The sequence below is a fragment of the Bos indicus x Bos taurus genome, chromosome 21 (genome assembly GCF_003369695.1).
Source record: "Bos indicus x Bos taurus breed Angus x Brahman F1 hybrid chromosome 21, Bos_hybrid_MaternalHap_v2.0, whole genome shotgun sequence".
NCBI classification, from domain to species: domain Eukaryota; kingdom Metazoa; phylum Chordata; class Mammalia; order Artiodactyla; family Bovidae; genus Bos; species Bos indicus x Bos taurus.
In genome coordinates this window covers 21,917,704-21,935,887 of record NC_040096.1, presented here as the reverse complement: position 1 = coordinate 21,935,887, position 18,184 = coordinate 21,917,704, and the positions used below count along the sequence as shown (strand labels likewise).

Genomic DNA, 18,184 nt, shown 5'->3' with positions numbered 1-18,184 from the left:
TTTTAGAGTCTTCAGAATTTTGTGCAGGTAATCACAAAAACTGGAATGCAATATTTTAATTTCACTTGCAGAGGAGTGTTTATAAAATTTGGGAGAGAAAAAGATTGTTTCTTCCATAACTGATTTATATTACAACATTTTATATTTAAGATGTCTTATAAGTTTAGGTTCTAGTGAAGAACCCACATGCTGGAAATTTGTTTCTGCAAGTCTTCCACTGGTTTAAAAAATCCCTTTTAAAAATAGGCAGTGTTTTTAGCATTTTTCCATCAATAGATATCAGATGCAATCTACTATTCTTTTAAATCAGTAATATTAATTACCAAACGTCCATAATTAAGAGAAGTGATGCAAATTCAATTCACCTTTTGAATAGCTTTTTGGAAGTATCGAATCTGTGTTCTTTGAGTAAGCATTGCACATACAGGCTCAGAGGTAGACACCTCTAATATGTCCTCCCAAGGATGTGTGGGGGAGATCTTGGAAAAGTCATGGATTGTACGTTCCCTGAGTCTAGCATGTGGTGCCCTGTGTATACTTGGCACTCGGTAAGAATGAATAAATGAAACGTATGGAAGAATTTTGGTAAATGTGGGTAAAATATGAAAATTTGGGCAGGTCTGTTGACTCCTTTAATATATTTGGTGCTTCTATATTTGGGAGAATTTAAATCCCTGAGTTGAAAGTAAAAGATTTTAACCCCCGGCTGATCCAGGGTATTCGAAGCGGGGACGGCGTCGGCGACCTATTTATTTAAATATTTTATCAAAGATATAAAGAGTAATAGGATGAGGATAGCTCAGTAGGAAAATTCAGTGGAGAAAAGAGGCTGAGTAGCTTGGTTTACGCGGGAGACCAATAAAACTTCAAGACAAGAAATTTGCACCACTTACGTAGGCCGCAGGCGTCCTTCCGTTCTCCCGAAGGAGAGGAGACACTGAGGCCTCCCCGGTCGGATCTTAGAAGCCCAGGCATAATTAGTAAGCATGGCGGGTTCCACGCTCCAGTTGGAGACTCAGCCAGAGTGGGAGAGAGAGCGACATGGGGAGACCAGTCTTTCGAGAAACCGATCCCAATTCTTTATTTTCCATGGTCTACTTTTATACACTGAGATGTTATGCAAAAGTCACGTGGGGTCAGCAGTCCTGACTTATCAAAGTCAGGTGCTTCATACAAATGTATACAGAGGTCTTAGGGGTGTTACATCATCTTCTGGCCAGGGGGACCTGCTGACAATTTATGACCCTCTCCTTGTGACAGCGGTCAGTCAACCAGGACACTTATTTCTCCAGGGGTGATTATTCTTAAAACAGACGCCACCCAAATAAAGTTACATTCCTATAGGGTGAGGGTGTAGTGGGTTTTAGTTAAGGAAAGAATTGACTTAGCCTAAGGTCTAACGTGATTAATATCAAAGGTTAATACTTATTCCTTCTATATATTCATTAATGTGTGTAAGGGCAGGAGATATGGAGACTTAGCAACAAACATTGGCTCAACAAATGAAAAACCCTTCACCAACACAATTTCTAATTAGCCCACTATACTTATAGTTTTCTAACTTCTCTAAAGAACCTGTTTTTAGAGGGTTTAAAGCATCTCGTGCCTCTCACGGTTGGGAGGCTGTGAGCAATCACATGTGGCCCGACGAGCCTGTCAGGCAGGCTAGAGAACCTTCAGAGGAGTTTGTAGGTTAAAACACTCTTGTCACACCCAAGAGTTTTTATTGACTGGAGCTCTAGGTTAACTCCTTCTCCGAAAGAGGTGGTGGGGGACAGCCCCCCGTAAAGTCAGAGGTGTAGGTAAGAGCACAAAGTAGTAAAGTAGGCAGGCTCTGGTTATGGGGGTAGACGCTCGAGGATTTCCAGGGGGACTCCTGAGGCTCTATCCCGCCTTTGCGTATGTCGAGCCTCCTTCCTCATGACCTTTGCCATGGGCGGAGTACCTCACTCTGGCCCCCAACATTAACCAACATTTTCTGTTACTTTTTTTTTTTTATCTTCTTTTCTGTCCATAGACCCCTTGTTTGGATTAAATTTCCCCACTGCTGTGGTGTCATGGCCCTAGTGAAGACAGGTGCCCCTAGGGTTGAAGCCACGGTCCCTGCTCTTCTCTCCTCCTGCCAGTCTGTGATAACATTCTTTGTCTTTGGGAAATATGAGGATGGAAGTAAAATTGATTGGCTTTATCCCTTTTCTTCAAGGCCTTATAATATGAACCGAGAAAGAAAAATAAGAGTTAGACATTTATGCAGTTAATATAAAAAAGAATACTGTTTCTCTTTCAATTTCCCCATAGAATTTTACCCTAAGGTAATGTATTTTTATGCATGAAGTCTTATTGCTTACTCTGTCATATTTACCTGAAAGAAAAACATATATATAAATTAATTGTTTTTTTTTTAATTTCCTATAGTAAAATTTTCTTCCTAACTGAACAAATGAATTATATATAACATTAGTAGTACATGACTGACAGAACAGCTTAAATACATTTTTGAAAATAATTCTTAGGGATAAATTTTGATGGGGAATGTGTAACTTAATGAGCTAGGACTTTTTTCTCAGTACATTTATCTATGGATCAATCAAGTCAGTTCATATTTCTTATTTTTAGAGGTATATTTTATAGCATTGAGAAATGTTGCTCATATAAGCATGTAGATAGGAATGGAAAGCATTTTATTCTACATTAATGCTCAGTTATTTGAATTCCTCCTGATATATATGCCAAAATTATATAATGATCTGTCATTGAAAATTATTTGTAATGATCTCTCAGCTGACATCTCAATTAAGTCCTCCAAATTTTGTGAAAAGGAAAGAATTTGGAACCATTTGGCAAAATAAGTCAGGTCATTATTTATTCACTTTACTTTTTCTGGGAAATATACCTTTAAAAATATGCTTTACCAAACTTTTCTAGTGGCTATTAGATATCCTTGTTACTCTTTTCATTCAAATGATTCCTTTATCCAGGAGTTAGGGAAATCAAAATACTATTAGCTTCAGTACATCTTTTCTAGTGTATTTTTGACATGTTTTTATTCTGTGATATGCTTTTAAATAATAGTTTTGTCAGAACTTTATGGCTGCCAATTAGCTCTTTCAAACAATGAGACATGACTACCATGAAACCTAATTGGCAAAGCCAGTTTTCATTGCCAAAACAATTGGCCAAACTAGACTTATTTTCTTATATAAAAAAAAAAAATTCTGACTTTGTTTTTCAACTCACATAAACTACTTAGGACACATGCCCATGATGGTGGCTCGGTTCCAGAAGCAGAGCCGAGCACAAACTGATCCCATTTCCTAACGTCACTTAGCATGGCTAGAGCTTGACACCCTGGACCTAATAATACTTACCATTTCAGTGTCTACACCAGTATTCCCTCGGTGAAGATATTTTGGGATCCAAAGCTTTTTAAAAAAAATATTGAGACACATTTGACACACCACCGAATTCACCCATTTCAAGGTTAGAATTTACTGGTTTGTTTGTACTTTCACAGGCTGTGTACCCATCCCCCAAATCTAAGTTTAGAACATTTTTATCACCCCAGAAAGAAACCTAGTACTCAGTAGTCACCACCCATTCTCTCCTTCCTGTTTCTGCCCTGCTTCTTTCACTTGTTTTCAGGGTTCATCTATTTTGTAACATATATCAGAATTTCATTCCTTTAAAAAAAAATCATTTATTTTACTGTGCCGGCTCTTAGTTGCAGTATACAGGATCTAGTTCCCCAACCAGGGATTGAACCTAGGCCCCCTGCATTGGGAGCACAGAGTTTTAGTCAGTAAACCACCTGAAATTCCTTCATTCCTTTTTATGACGTAATAATCTTTTTTGAATAGGCATTTCACATTTATTTATCCACTTATCAACTGATGTGAACTCTAATTAGAGTATCTGTTAATTCCAAACATCCCATTTCCAACAAGCCAAGTAAGATTTGTTATATGTGATGAACTCTTTAAGAGATTTAACTTTTTCATTATAACAAATTGTGTGAATACAGTGGACCCTTGAGCAACATGAATTTGAACACAGGCATAGTAACTTCCCATACATGTTTTTGTGTGTACCTGTGTTTTCAGTTCTCTTGGGTATATCCCCAGAAGTGGAATTGTTGGGTCGTATTGTAACTATTTTTAACCTTTTGAGAGCTTTCCAAAGTGGCTGCACCATTTTTCATTCCCACCAGTGATATAGTGGATTCAACAGCATGTGCTTTTATCTCCCCTTTTTTGACCCAAAACTTTTTTGCTTAATGCATAAAACACCGTTCTGAAATTAAATGTAATGTGTAAAATGTAGGGGAAATCAGTAAGGTCATTCTTGTGTATAATCATTTCAGCATTCCTAGGGAGACTCACAGAGAAGGCGATGGCACCCCACTCCAGTACTCTTGCCTGGAAAATCCCATGGATGGAGGAGCCTGGTGGGCTGCAGTCCATGGGGTCGCTGAGGGTCGGACACGACTGAGCGACTTCACTTTCACTTTTCACTTTCATGCATTGGAGAAGGAAATGGCAACCCACTCCAGTGTTCTTGCCTGGAGAATCCCAGGGATGGGGGAGCCTGGTGGGCTGCCGTCTATGGGGTCGCACAGAGTCGGACACGACTGAAGCGACTTAGCAGCAGCAGCAGCAGCAGCAGCAGCAGCAGCAGCAGGGAGACTCACATGGCATTCCCAGCTTAAGCCCAAATCATACAAGTTTTTAAATTATCTACATCATTTGTATTCCTGGGCAATTCTTTTTATGCCTAAATTTTATCAAGACTGCAGTTTCCTTTGCTGTGGCAGTGATTATAAATAATTAATTGAGAACAATCAGAATAGTCTGTGGGTGTATCAAGTCTCTCATCTACCGTCTTGACGCAGTCTGCCACACATTCTTCTGCCATCTCAAGCTCTGAAAGATCTCTGAGTGCTTTGTACGTACACATGGTGTCTTAAGAGGAGTGGATTCTCAGTATGGTTTAGCAGTCATCTCACAAGACGCTGTGCATAATGCATCTCATGACAATAGGAATGAAAGCGGCCAATGTCATAAAGTGAGCATCAGCTTCTCTGCCGCCACTTTCCTGTCAGTGTATCTGAAATCAGATCATCCCAATAAAGGCCACAATACTTTTTTCCTGATGTTTACTCTTAACAGAAACGTGTAAAGCACTGAGAGACAGGAAGCCCCACCCGGGGTCTCTGGTACTTAGATTAGAGAAAGTTGTACCTACACCCATACTGCATTTCAGTCGTTTTGTTGGGAGGTTTTTACGTCTGGAACAATGCACGTGGTAAGTTTAGAATGGCTGAAAAGTAAAGTTTGTTTTTCAAAAGTGAGAGACAATTGTAAAAGGGAAAAAAAGGGGCAGGAGTATCGAGCAGAAAGGGCTTCCCTAGTCGCTCAGCGGTAAAGACTCTGCCTGCCTTGCAGGAGATTTGGGTTCTATCCCTGGGTTGGGAAGATCCCCTGGACAAGGAAATGGTAACCCGCTCCAGTATTCTTGCCTGGAGAATCCCATGGACAGAGGAGCCTGGTGGGCTACAGTCCATGGATTCGAAAAAAGAGTCAGACACAACTTAGCAACTAAACAACGATGAGCAGAAAGTCCTGATTACCAGCATTCTCAGATCCATCTTTTCTTGATTGTTTGTCTTTAATATTTGTTTATATATTTGGCTGTGTCAGGTCTTAGTTGTATCATGCAGGATCTTTTGTTGTGGTGTGCTAGGGCTCAGTAGTTGCAGCTCAGGGGCTTAGTTGCCCCACAGCATGTGGAATCTTAGTGCCCCCACCAGGGACTGAACCCATGTCCCCCGCATTGGAAGGCAAATTCTTAACCACTGGACCACCAGGAAGTCCCTCAGATCCATCTTTTAGGGAAAAATTCATACATGTGAAAACAGGATCTGGAAATTGATTCCTGTAAGATTATCTTCGCTCATGTACCTTGAGAAAATCTTTGTGAACCCCTAGGGGTATACATCAGAGAAGGCAGTGGCACTCCACTCCAATACTCTTGCCTGGAAAATCCCATGGGCGGAGGAGCCTGGTGGGCTGCAGTCCATGGGGTTGCAAAGAGTCGGACACGACTGAGCGACTTCACTTTCACTTTTCACTTTGATGCATTGGAGAAGGAAATGGCAACCCACTCCAGCGTTCTTGCCTGGAGAATCCCAGGGATGGGGGAGCCTGGTGGGCTGCCAACTGTGGGGTCGCACAGAGTCGGACACGACTCAAGTGACTTAGCAGCAGCAGCAGCAAGGGTATACATACCCCAGATTTAGACCACTGATTTGGAAGAAGTTGAACAGTGGTTTAGAACTCTGAAAAGAGGTCTAAGGTGGGAGTGAAGTTGGAACTCGCAGGTATGATATTTGGATGCTGTTTAAAGCAGTGAGAGTGCAGTCCCTGAAGAGGATAATACAGGGGAAGAAGAAAAGAGCCAAGCGTTTCGGGAGCTGATTCTCCTGTAAGTGGGGAGAAACCCCACAGGTAGAGGTTTTGGTAAGACTAGCAAACAGCAGACGGTGACAAGAAAAGGTAGGAGAATGAGGTCTGACAGAAGACCAGGCAGATACCAGATGCAGTTGATTTCTGCCGCCTGCTGCGTGGCCATCTTATCTGCATAGCAGTCCCCTCAGGAACATGCCCGCCTCACATGTGAAGCATTCTTTAGTCCTAAAATTAAGTGTGTATCTTGATATCAATGGCAACCAAACCTGGACCCATCTAGCTTGAACTTAGATACAAAGACAGAAAGGCAGTGGTTTTAGTCCCCATCTTTCCTTCCTCTGATCCCTACCCGCTGTGTATAGACCACCTCCTTACCACAGGTTATTGCAGTTCACCATCTTCGTTCCCTTCCATCCACCCAGGCACTGAGATGTCTTCATTCTCTAACTTTAACTCCTTACTTCATGTTCTCACTCCTTCCTGGGGCCATGTTGGAACCTGGCACAGATTCAGGGGCTCCCCAGGGCCAAGGACCCTATAACAATTCCATCATCCTTCTCCAGATTCTCAAAGCTCTGATAAAGCAATTTTGGTAGAATGGTAATGCCAAAAGCCAGCTGGTTGGGGGCACAAGAAGATTCTGAGAAACCTGCCTTTGGAGGGAGAGAACAAAGTGGGACGCTAGCTGCAGTGGAACGTATGATGGGTCAAGAGAAGCTTTTGTTGTTTTCAGGATTGGAAGGTCCAGGTACCTACACAGAGATAAAAGGGAAGAATTCACAAAAGAGACTGGAGCACAAGAAAGGAGATAATGGAGAGGCAGAGCTCACAAAGGAGATAGGGGACGTGGGGGACCAAGAGCGAAAGGCCAGAGGACGAAGAGTGTATCCATCTCAGAGTCAGTCACGCCCCCTCTGAGCACAGAGCAAAGGGCAGTGATCAGGGTCTGCAGACTTCACCTCCTGGGGCCTTGCAGCCAGCTCTCCACTCTTTGTGTGCATGCGTGCCTAGTCACTTCAGTTGTGTCCGACTCTTTGCCACCCCATGGACTGTAGCCAACCAGGCTCTTCTGTCCATGGGATTCTCCAGGCAGGAATACTGAAGTGGGTTGCCACGCCCTCCTCCAGGAGATCTTCCTGACCCAGGGATCGAACCCACGTCCCTTGGCATCCCCTTCATTGGCTGGCAGGTTCTTTGCTACTAGCACCGCCTGGGAAGCCCCCACTCGTCTGTGCACAGTTAGAATTGGGGGATACTGGTAGCCTAAAGTTATGTATGGTTTCTCTATGAATTTCTCATCTTTTACATAATATTTTAACCATCTCTGCTTTTAATCTACCTTGTTTTTGGAACCTGGACTCCTGTCTTTTCTGCATATTTTTTTCTTTGGCCCTCCTTCTGATTGTCATAGTCCCATAGACATACCTTCCTTATCACCATCCTTAATCTTTAACCTAACTTCCAGCTGTGTTTTATTATGTAAGTTGCCAGTAGTTATATTCACTTTAAGACAACTTGATGATTAGGTTTGCATTGTAGAAAACCAGTGCTTAATTTTTTTTATTTTATAATTTTGTTCATTTACTTATTTTGGCTGTGCTGGGTCTTTGTTGCTGTGAGAACTTTCCTCTGATTTCGGGGAGTGGGGGCAGCTCTCTAGTTGTGGTGTGCGGGCTTTTCGTTGCAGTGGCTTCTCGCTGTGGCGCACGGGCGGGCCCTCGGGCGCCTGGGCTTCTGTAGTTGCAGTTTCCGGGCTCTGGAGCACAGGCTCAATAGCTGTGGTGCACGGGCATGGTTGCTCCGAGGCGTGTGGGATCTTCTGGACCAGGGATCAAACCGTGTCTCCTGTATTTGCAGGTAGATTCTTTACCACTGAGCCACCAGGAAAGCCCAATCAGCGTTCAGTTTTTGAAGGTGGCTAAACCTATATTTTCTCATAATAGTGAAATTTTTATGTTTCTGACTTCTTTTAGGTTTAGCATGAGCTTCAACAGACACAATCTAAAATACTACGTGTTACCCAAAAAACCTAAAAAGGTGGCATTTGATTGCTTAGAATGGATCAGAAAGCATCACCCACGTGAGTACAGCCTTGTGATGAACTATGTCTAGAAGTGATGAGTAAATGTCTTTTTAGTACCATGGTTGAATATATAAAATCGCCTATTAAGCATTTCTTTTCTCATCATGGTAGCACTAACTTGCTGTTTATAGCACAGAATATTGCAACTCTCTCAGTTCTGAAAATTAGAAAACCTCATTCGGTTTGCTAGCAATAACCCCTAATAAAAAGCATATTAAATACCGCCTCCTACACACCTGTATTATTCGTGGTTTCAGTCTTTCTTCTGGCTGCTATCAGTGTGTGAATTATGCAACTCTGTTCTAGTGCCTTCTCCCAAGTGTGTCTGCCTTTGAGTCCTGTTAACTAGAATGAGATTCCGAGATTCATGGTAGTTTTCCATGTAACCTCTTAGCTACTTTTCCATGGAGCATTTGTTGTTGTTGCTGTTAAACATCTCTATTTTATTTTTTTTAATTTGTATACAAATTTGTTTCAGTAAATCAGACAATACAGAGATAGATCAAAGAAAAAGTCAGTAATTTCCTTTCCCATACCCCCACCCCCAGCCCCCGCCACCCAGGGAGCTAATATAAATAGCCTTCTGTGTGTACCTGTATCTTTGGCCCTTCCACAGAGAGATGTCTTTTTCTTTACTGCCTTTTATTGTCCGATTTTTAAAAATAACATACATACAAACAGCAGCAAATATAATACAGTGAAGAGAATTTAGAAAGGAAGGGAAGAAAGAATCAAAGGACAGACCTTACCATAGGACAAGTTAAGTTACTCTTACCATTTTGGCTTATTTCCTTCCAGTAATTTTTGTGTGTATTTTTCTTTCCATTAGCCTACTGTATATACAGTGTTTTCTACCCTTTACCTCTTTTAAATCTTAAACATTTTCTCGTGTCTTTTTAAAAACTTAGAAAACACTGAATGATTGCTTATAATTTTCTTTCTTAATTATGTCCTATGTTGGCCCTTAAATTTTTTTTTTTAATCTTAAAAACTATAGGGCCTTCCCTGGTGGTCCAGTGGTTAAGACTGTGCACTTCCACCTGCAGGGGGCCAGGGTTCAGTCCCTGTTTGGGGAACTAAGATCTTGCATGCTGCACAATGTGGCCAAAAATTATAAACAGAACTTGTTAAATAAGTCCTTGGGGCACTTTATTTCTTCGATTTGTTTCCCAGAAGGAAACTGAGTCAAAAGGAAGGAGAATTTCTAAGGCTCTTGATACATATCACCATATGCTTTCTACAAAGTCTGTGTAGGAGTGCCTTCCTATTGTATAGCAGTGAGAAACGGAGCCAGGGAGCCTCCAGGTCCATTTGGAGGAACAGGATTGCAAGTCAAATCTTGTCATTTCCAGCACATGTTACTCCTTGCTTGATTTATTCTACCTATGTGATTCTCCTCTGCTGTCAGAAAACTGAAGGTTTGTTTACAGTTCAGACAATTCTGAGGACATCATGTAAGTCATGTCGCCGTTTATGTTACGTGTCCTCATTTCACAAGACTGTCTTGGTTTCTTGGCAGATGACTCAGGGATAATTTACTGCCTCTCCAGGCGAGAATGTGACACAATGGCTGAAACGTTACAGAACGATGGCCTTGCTGCCCTGGCTTATCACGCCGGCCTCAGTGACTCCGCCAGAGACGAAGTGCAGCACAAGTGGATTAATCAGGATGGCTGCCAGGTAACATCTCTTAACATAAAGGAAACAATGCTTTATAGTATATAAGCCACCTTGGGTGGAAAATTGTTTTTACCTTAAATAGTAAACATCAAAAGAAGGCGGATCTAAAAGTAGATCTTTGAGACATCTAAAGTTGCTTTTTCTTTCTTAAATTAAAAAAAAAATTTTCTTATTGGGATGTAATTCGCATACCATAAAATTCTCCCTCCCAGAGTTTACAAGTCAGTGGTTTTTAGTATATTCACAAGGTTGTGCAACCATTACCACTGTCTAATTCCAGAACACTCCATCATCCCAGAAAGAAACCGCATATCCACTAGCCATCACTCCCCACACCCCCCAACCCCCAGTTCACTAATCTATTAACTACTATTAATCTGTCTCCGTAGAGTTTCCTATCCTGGACATTTCATACAAATGGAATCATACAGTATGCATTCTTCTGTGACAGATTTCTCTTACTTAGCATGTTTTCGAGATTTATCCACATTGTAGTGTGTATCAGTACTTGACTCCTTTTTGTGTCTGGATAATATTCCATTGTATGAGGTACCATATTTCTTATCTGTTCATCAGTTGGAAGGCATCTGGGTTGTATCCACTGTTTAACTCTTATGAATAGTGCTTCTGTGCAAGTTTTTATGTAAACATACGTTCAGTTCTGTTGGGTAAATACCTAGGAGTGGAGGGACTTCCCTGGTGGTATGATGGATAAGAATCCCCTTGCCAGTCCAGGGGACACGGGTTCCATCTCTGGTCTGGGAAGATTGCACATGCCGCGGAGCAACTAAGCCCATGCACCACAACTACTGAACCTGTGCTCTAAGCCCTCAGACTGCAGCTGCTGAAGCCCTCGAGCCTAAACCTGTGCCCCACAACCACAATGAGGAGCCCAAGCCCCACAGCGAAGGACAGCTCCTGCTCGCCACAACTGAGCACGGCAACAGAGGCCTACACAGCCAAAAGTTAATTAATTTATAAATAAAAAAATACCTAGAAGTAGAACTGCTTAGTCATATGGAAGCTCATTGTTTAACTTTTTAAGGAACTGCCCGTTTTCCAAAGCAATTATAAAGTTAGACATTCCAGCAATGTATGAGGTTCCAATGCCTCTACTTCACCAACACTAATTATTGTCCTTTTTTTAAGCTATATCCATCCTGGTGGATGTAAAGTGGTATCTCATTGTGATTTTACTTGCATCCCCTAATAACTAGTGATGCTGAGCATCTACTTCTGATATGACAGATTTGTCACCCAAGTGGATCAAGAAAGAAGCCGAGAACACTCTAGGCATCCCATATTGTCACTTGGATAGATCCCTCTACATACAAGGATGAATCTGAGAATGACTAAACTTTTTTTTTGGAGCCCATGAAATTTTCAGCTCATAAAAAAAGAAATCATTACCCTGAAGATTCAGAAAGAAAATAACTTTTGAAATTATTTTCTGAGGGAAAATAAAAGGAAGTCTTAGAGGATATCAACTTAATATCCTTAGAAAGATTTAAGAAAACTTGTATGAACTAGAAACAGTTTGCCATAAGAAGATGATATGAAAAGGCTGACATGAAGGGGAAAATAAAAATTCCATGTATGCAAACAAGAAAATGCAAGAAAAAACAAAACAAATAGAATTATATATCAAGACACACACGGTTCAATTCAATGCAGACATTTGAATCAATGATGTAGTGAATAACTTCAGACTGTAAAGGGAAAAAGAAACATATGAAAATTGAAGGAATAAAAAACAAAGAAAGTGTGGGGTTTTTTTTTGCCAAACAGAAAAATGTTTGGCAACAGGGAGTAATATTCAGCCTAAAAATAATAAGTGTACCCAAGAATGAAATCGGGAGAGTTGAGATTGATAGAATAGTCAAATGTATTATAAATAAATACATAATAAATATATAAGAAATTAAGAGTCATCTCAGAATCACTAGGGAAAAACTTAGATAATTCAGAATATTTGTTTGATTTACAAAGTTGAAAGATTTAGGAAGCATCACTACAAACAAAGCTGGTGGAGGTGATGGAATTCCAGTTATTTCACATCCTAAAAGATGATACTGTGAAAGTCCTGCACTCAATATGTCAGCAGATTTGGAAAACTCATCAGTGGCCACAGAACTGGAAAATGTCAGTTTTCATTCCAATCCCAAAGAAAGGCAATGCCAAAGAATGCTCAAACTATCGCACAATTGCACTCATCTCACACGCCAGCAAAGTAACGCTCAAAATTCTCCAAGCCAGGCTTCACCAATATGTGAACCGTGAACTTCCAGATGTTCAAGCTGGTTTTAGAAAAGGCAGAGGAACCAGAGATCAAATTGCCAACATCTGCTGGATCATGGAAAAAGCAAGAGAGTTCCAGAAAAACATCTATTTCTGTTTATTGACTATGCCAAAGCCTTTGACTGTGTGGGTCACAATACACTGTGGAAAATTCTGAAAGAGATGGGAATACCAGACCACCTGACCTGCCTCTTGAGAAACCTATATGCAGGTCAGGAAGCAACAGTTAGAACTGGACATGGAACAACAGACTGGTTCCAAATAGGAAAAGGAGTACATCACGGCTGTATATTGTCACCCTGCTTATTTAACTTATATTCAGAGTACATCATGAGAAACGCTGGGCTGGAAGAAGCACAAGCTGGAATCAAGATTGCCGGGAGAAATATCAATCACCTCAGATATGCAGATGATACCACCCTTATGGCAGAAAGTGAAGAGGAACTCAAAAGCCTCTTGATGAAAGTGAAAGAGGAGAGTGAAAAAGCTGGCTTAAAGCTCAACATTCAGAAAACTAAGATCATAGCATCTGGTCCCATCACTTCATGGGAAATAGATGGGGAAACAGTGGAAACAGTGTCAGACTTTATTGTAGGGGGGCTCCAAAATCACTGCAGGTAATGATTCCAGCCATGAAATTAAAAGACACTTACTGCTTGGAAGGAAAGTTTTGACCAACCTAGATAGCATATTGAAAAGCAGAGACATTACTTTGCCAACAAAGGTCTGTATAGTCAACGCTATGGTTTTTCCAGTAGTCATGTATGGATGTGAGAGTTGGTCTGTGAAGAAAGCTGAGCACTGAAGAATTGATGCTTTTGAACTGTGGTGTTGGAGAAGACTCTTGAGAGTCCCTTGGACTGCAAGGAGATCCAACCAGTCCATTCTAAAGGAGATCAGCCCTGGGATTTCTTTGGAAGGAATAATGCTAAAGCTGGAACTCCAGTACTTCGGCCACCTCATGCGAAGAGTTGACTCATTGGAAAAGACTGATGCTGGGAGGATTGGGGGCAGGAGGAGAAGGGGACGACAGAGGATGAGATGGCTGGATGGCATCACCGACTCGATGGACATGAGTTTGGGTAGACTCTGGGAGTTGGTGATGGACAGGGAGGCCTGGAGTGCTGCGGTTCATGGGGTCACAGAGTCGGACACGACTGGGCGACTGAACTGAACTGAAGAAATTGTATTCGTTAAGATAAAGAAATAGGTTACTCTACAAAGAATGAGAAACAGATTTGCCTGAGGCACTGTCACTAAATTAAAAAAACAGAACCAGACTATCTCTAGAAGGCTGGGACTGAGGGGCTTCATGCTCAGCTTATTGTTATTTATGTTGAAAACAATGGAACGGCTTTCTCAGATATTTAGAAGTTCAGAAAATACTGGTTTGTCTTCACAGACATAACTATAGATGGCATTCTTTCCGAATTAATATTTAACTAATAAAAATTGCAGTTTTTTTTTCCTTTGATGAACTTTTTTGAAAGTTTGCCTGGATGAACATTCAAGTGAAAATAACCAAAAGAATTTGGCAAGAAAATGATAACTCATGAACACTGCCTTTGCAATACATTATAGATCAATGAAACATAAATCCAAAAATAGACTAGAAACATGTAAAAACAGTATATGATAAGGAAGGCATTTAAAATTAATTTGGGAGCTTCCCTGTTGGCTCAGTGGTAAAGAATCCGCCTGCCAGTGTAGAAGACATGGGTGGTCTCGGAAGATCGCACGTGCCATGGAGCAGCTAAGCCAGTGTATCACAGCTACTGAGCTCCTGTGCTGCAGCTACTGAAGCCTGCATGCCCTAGAGCCCATGCTCTGCGGCAAGAGAAGTCACCACAATGAGAAGCCTGTGCACCGCAACAGGGGAGTAGCTCTCCTCTCCACCGCTAAAGAAAAGCCCGCACAGTAGCACAGACCCAGGATAGTCAAAAGTAAATAAATTAATTAAAATTTAAAATTAATTGAGAAGCCCCTGGAGAAGAAAATGGCAACCCATTCCAGTATTCTCACCTGGAGAATTCCATGGACAGAGGCCTGGCGGGCTATAAGTCTATGGGGTCGCAAAGAGTCAGACACGACTGGGCACTCAGCACAATCAGGAAGGGAAGTTTATTCAACTTGTGGCACTGGCTACCTGATGGGGAGAATTATCCCGAGTCCTCATATCAAAATTAATTACAGGTAGGGACGTCCTTGCTGTCCATGTTGAGACTTCATGCTTCCAAAGCAGGGAGCATAGGTTCAATCCCTGGTCCAAGAACAAAGATTCCACATACCACGTAACCAAGAAAAAAATTACAGGCAAATACAAGTACTGATATTTTTAAATGTGGAAGAGAACCTAAGCTTAGAAACAAACCCGACAGGAAGTAACTGCTCCAAATGATTAAAAACCTAAACAACTAAACAGTTCTGTATCTATAACAAAACCGAAAGGCAACAGCAAACTGGGAACTATATCTTCAAAAATAAAACATAATGAAGACCTTGTAAAAATGTAATAAGAGAAGCATGAGTCTCAAATAGTCAATTACCTGAGGCTGTCAGGAGACTATCGGAAAGGAAGAAACCACAGAGGGCTAAATACAAATTTATTTTAAGTGCAACTTTACTAATAATCGAATTAACATTTAAAACAGAGATTTTTACCTTCTGTATTGGCAAACATTTGTTAACTGACGGGAACAGCTTTGTGAGAGGCAATTTCCTATAGTAATCCTGAGACCTTTTCTGGAAAACAATGTGATGGACTACACTCAAATCTGAAACAGGTGTGGAATTTACTTTAGTGTTATTTTTAATAATAAATGTTCTGAGACCATGATTGGTTATATTGCAGTACATTCCTGCCATTAAAAGTGGTTTATGAAGAATTTTTTAATGGTATGAAAATGTTGGAATGTTAACGATAGATGAATGCAGGAAAAAATATAATTCAAAAGTGTGTAATCTCAACCATAAAAAAATCGGATAGAAAACTGATAAGAAAAAAGAAGTAAGTCAATTTGTTTAATTTCTTTAATTCTTTATATATATGTACGTGCTCAATTGCTCAGTCATGTCCCACTCTTTGTGACCCCATGGGCTGTAGCCCGCCAAGCTCCTTTGTCCATGGAATTTTCCAGCCAAGAATACTGGAGTGGCTTGTCATTTCCTACTCCCGGGGATCTTCCCAACCTAGGAATCGAACCTGAGTCTCCACCATTGCAGGCAGATTCTTTACCACTGCACTACCTGGGAAGCCCCTTTATATATAGTATATTCTACAGTATACATGTTTTTATATTTAAACACTTTGATCAGTTAACTCAGTTTTTTTAATCTAATTGTTTCTGCCTCAGAGCAGCTAATCCTCATAGTCAAGGTGTAATCACCAACTGGGCAGCCTTGATCTTAATAGATTTGTGGGACAGAATAAAACTTGGTTGTTTTTCTTCACAAAGAAATGATGGTTCCCTGAAATTTTGAAAGCCACACAGATATAAAGAAGGAATTATCAGTTCAGCAAAGCCAGTGTTCCCAGTTACTAGAAGAAGAGAGGCTCAGGAGGAGTTGGGGTCACTGTCACCTTATGAGCCTGCGGGCTCCCTGGAAGGGCTGTGCTCAGCAGACCCTGGGAGGTGCACCCAGGCTTCCTGGAGACCTGTGGGCTGGCACAGCTCGCTCCACAGCCTCTCCACCTGCTCTCCCACCTCTCTAGGCTGCGGTAGACCTTCCCTTTCCAGGGGATTCACCTTTGATCACAGTGCCGTAAATTTCAGTGGATGGATAAGCTGAAGTACAGCCATCAGTGCTCCTGGTATGGATGAGCACCCTGTCTGCCATCCGTGTGCTCCGTGCTGTGCTCTTCCCGGGTCTGGTACTCACAGTGACTGAAATCATGTCATTAACCTCAGTCTGGCTGCCACATCGTCCAGTTGTTTTTTGAAATACTCTTCTTGAAGTTGCAATTCATCTTTTTAGGTCCTAAAAAAAGACTTGCAGCTTTATTTGTGTAACATAATTTTGCCTGGAGATACAGTGTCTTCACCTGGGTTATAGGCTCTAAATTTGCCACTGAAACAGATAGGCTTGAAGGTGATTTTTTACCAAAAACTGATTTATCAGGCTCCTGAAATTTAAGTGCCAGTTTGCTTCCACTGAGTAACTTGATAGACAAAGATCCACAGTCTCTAGTCTTTTTTTCTTTTTTAGTATAAACAACTCTCAGACTTATTGCCCATCTGAGTTCCAGTAAAAAAATTCACAAATTTTGACTCTGAAACCAGCTGATGAATATAAGGAACCGGTGTGTGATCAGCTGGAAAAATGGTTAGTAAGCCCTGGAGTAGGTGAGAACACCACTATTCCTGAGCCATTGGAAAAGCTAGCAGCAGTGACCCCGACAGCCCCAGCCCTGGAAATACCCAGAGCTTCAGAGCAACACGGTTATCCGGGCATTATGGATATCATGGCTGTGTGAGCACCACTCTTGCACATCCATGTCAAAAAAATGAGAGAGCAAATAGTGGCAACACATCGAGAGGCAACTGCCATTGGCCTTGGCTCCCGTGGTGATAACACTTAGTCACGCAAGCAGGGGCCTGCCACACCAAGCTTCTCCCTGCCTTCTTGGGTCTGAACAGGGTTGCAAATTAACAACATGAAAATCTCTAATTCAGTTCAGTTCAGTTCAGTCACTCAGTCGTGTCCGACTCTTTGCGACCCAGTGAGTTGCAGCACGCCAGGCCTCCCTGTCCATCACCAACTCCTGGAGTTCACTCAAATTCATATCCATCGAGTCGGTGATGCCATCCAGCCATCTCATGCTCTGTCGTCCCCTTCTCCTCCTGCTCTCAATCCCTCCCAGCATCAGAGTCTTTTCCAATGAGTCAACTCTTCGCATGAGGTGGCCAAAGTGCTGGAGTTTCAGCTTTAGCATCATTTTTTCCAAAGAATGCCCAGGACTGATCTCCTTTAGAATGGACTGGTTGGATCTCCTTGCAGTCCAAGGGACTCTCAAGAGTCTTCCCCAAGACCACAGTTCAGAAGCATCAATTCTTCGGCACTCAACTTTCTTCACAGTCCAACTCTCACACTCATACACGACCACTGGAAAAACCATAGCCTTGACTAGACGGACCTTTGTTGGCAAAGTAATGTCTCTGCTTTTCAGTATGCTATCTAGGTTGGTCATAACTTTACTCCAAGGAGTAAGCATCTTTTAATTTCATGGCTGGAATCACCATCTGCAGTGATTTTGGAGCCCAAAAAAACGAAGTCCGACGTTGTTTCCACTGTTTCCCCATCTATTTCCCATGAAGTGATGGGACCAGATGCCATGATCTTCGTTTTCTGAATGTTGAGCTTTAAGCCAGCTTTTTCACTCTCCTCTTTCACTTTCATCAAGAGGCTTTTGAGTTCCTCTTCACTTTCTGCCATAAGGGTGGTGTCATCTGCATATCTGAGGTGATTGATATTTCTCCTGGCAATCTTTGATTCCCACTTGTGTTTCTTTCAGCCCAGTGTTTCTCATGATGTACTCTGCATATAAGTTAAATCAGCAGGGTGACAATATACAGCCTTGACGTACTCCTTTTCCTATTTGGAACCAGTCTGTTGGTCCCTGTCCAGTTCTAACTGTTGCTTCCTGACCTGCATACAGGTT

The 18,184-nt window shown here is 41.6% G+C and overlaps 1 protein-coding gene across 3 annotated transcripts in view; it reads left to right on the top strand.

Annotated features, from left to right (window-relative positions):
- The window catches only part of BLM (BLM RecQ like helicase), a 93,240-nt gene that overhangs the window by 47,632 nt on the left and 27,424 nt on the right, over window positions 1-18,184 (top strand). For all 3 annotated transcript variants that reach the window (XM_027520936.1, XM_027520933.1, XM_027520934.1), the window contains 2 exons: window positions 8,438-8,544; window positions 10,067-10,227. In XM_027520936.1, the coding sequence (XP_027376737.1) occupies window positions 8,438-8,544; window positions 10,067-10,227 (268 nt within the window). The remainder of the gene's footprint in view (window positions 1-8,437; window positions 8,545-10,066; window positions 10,228-18,184) is intronic.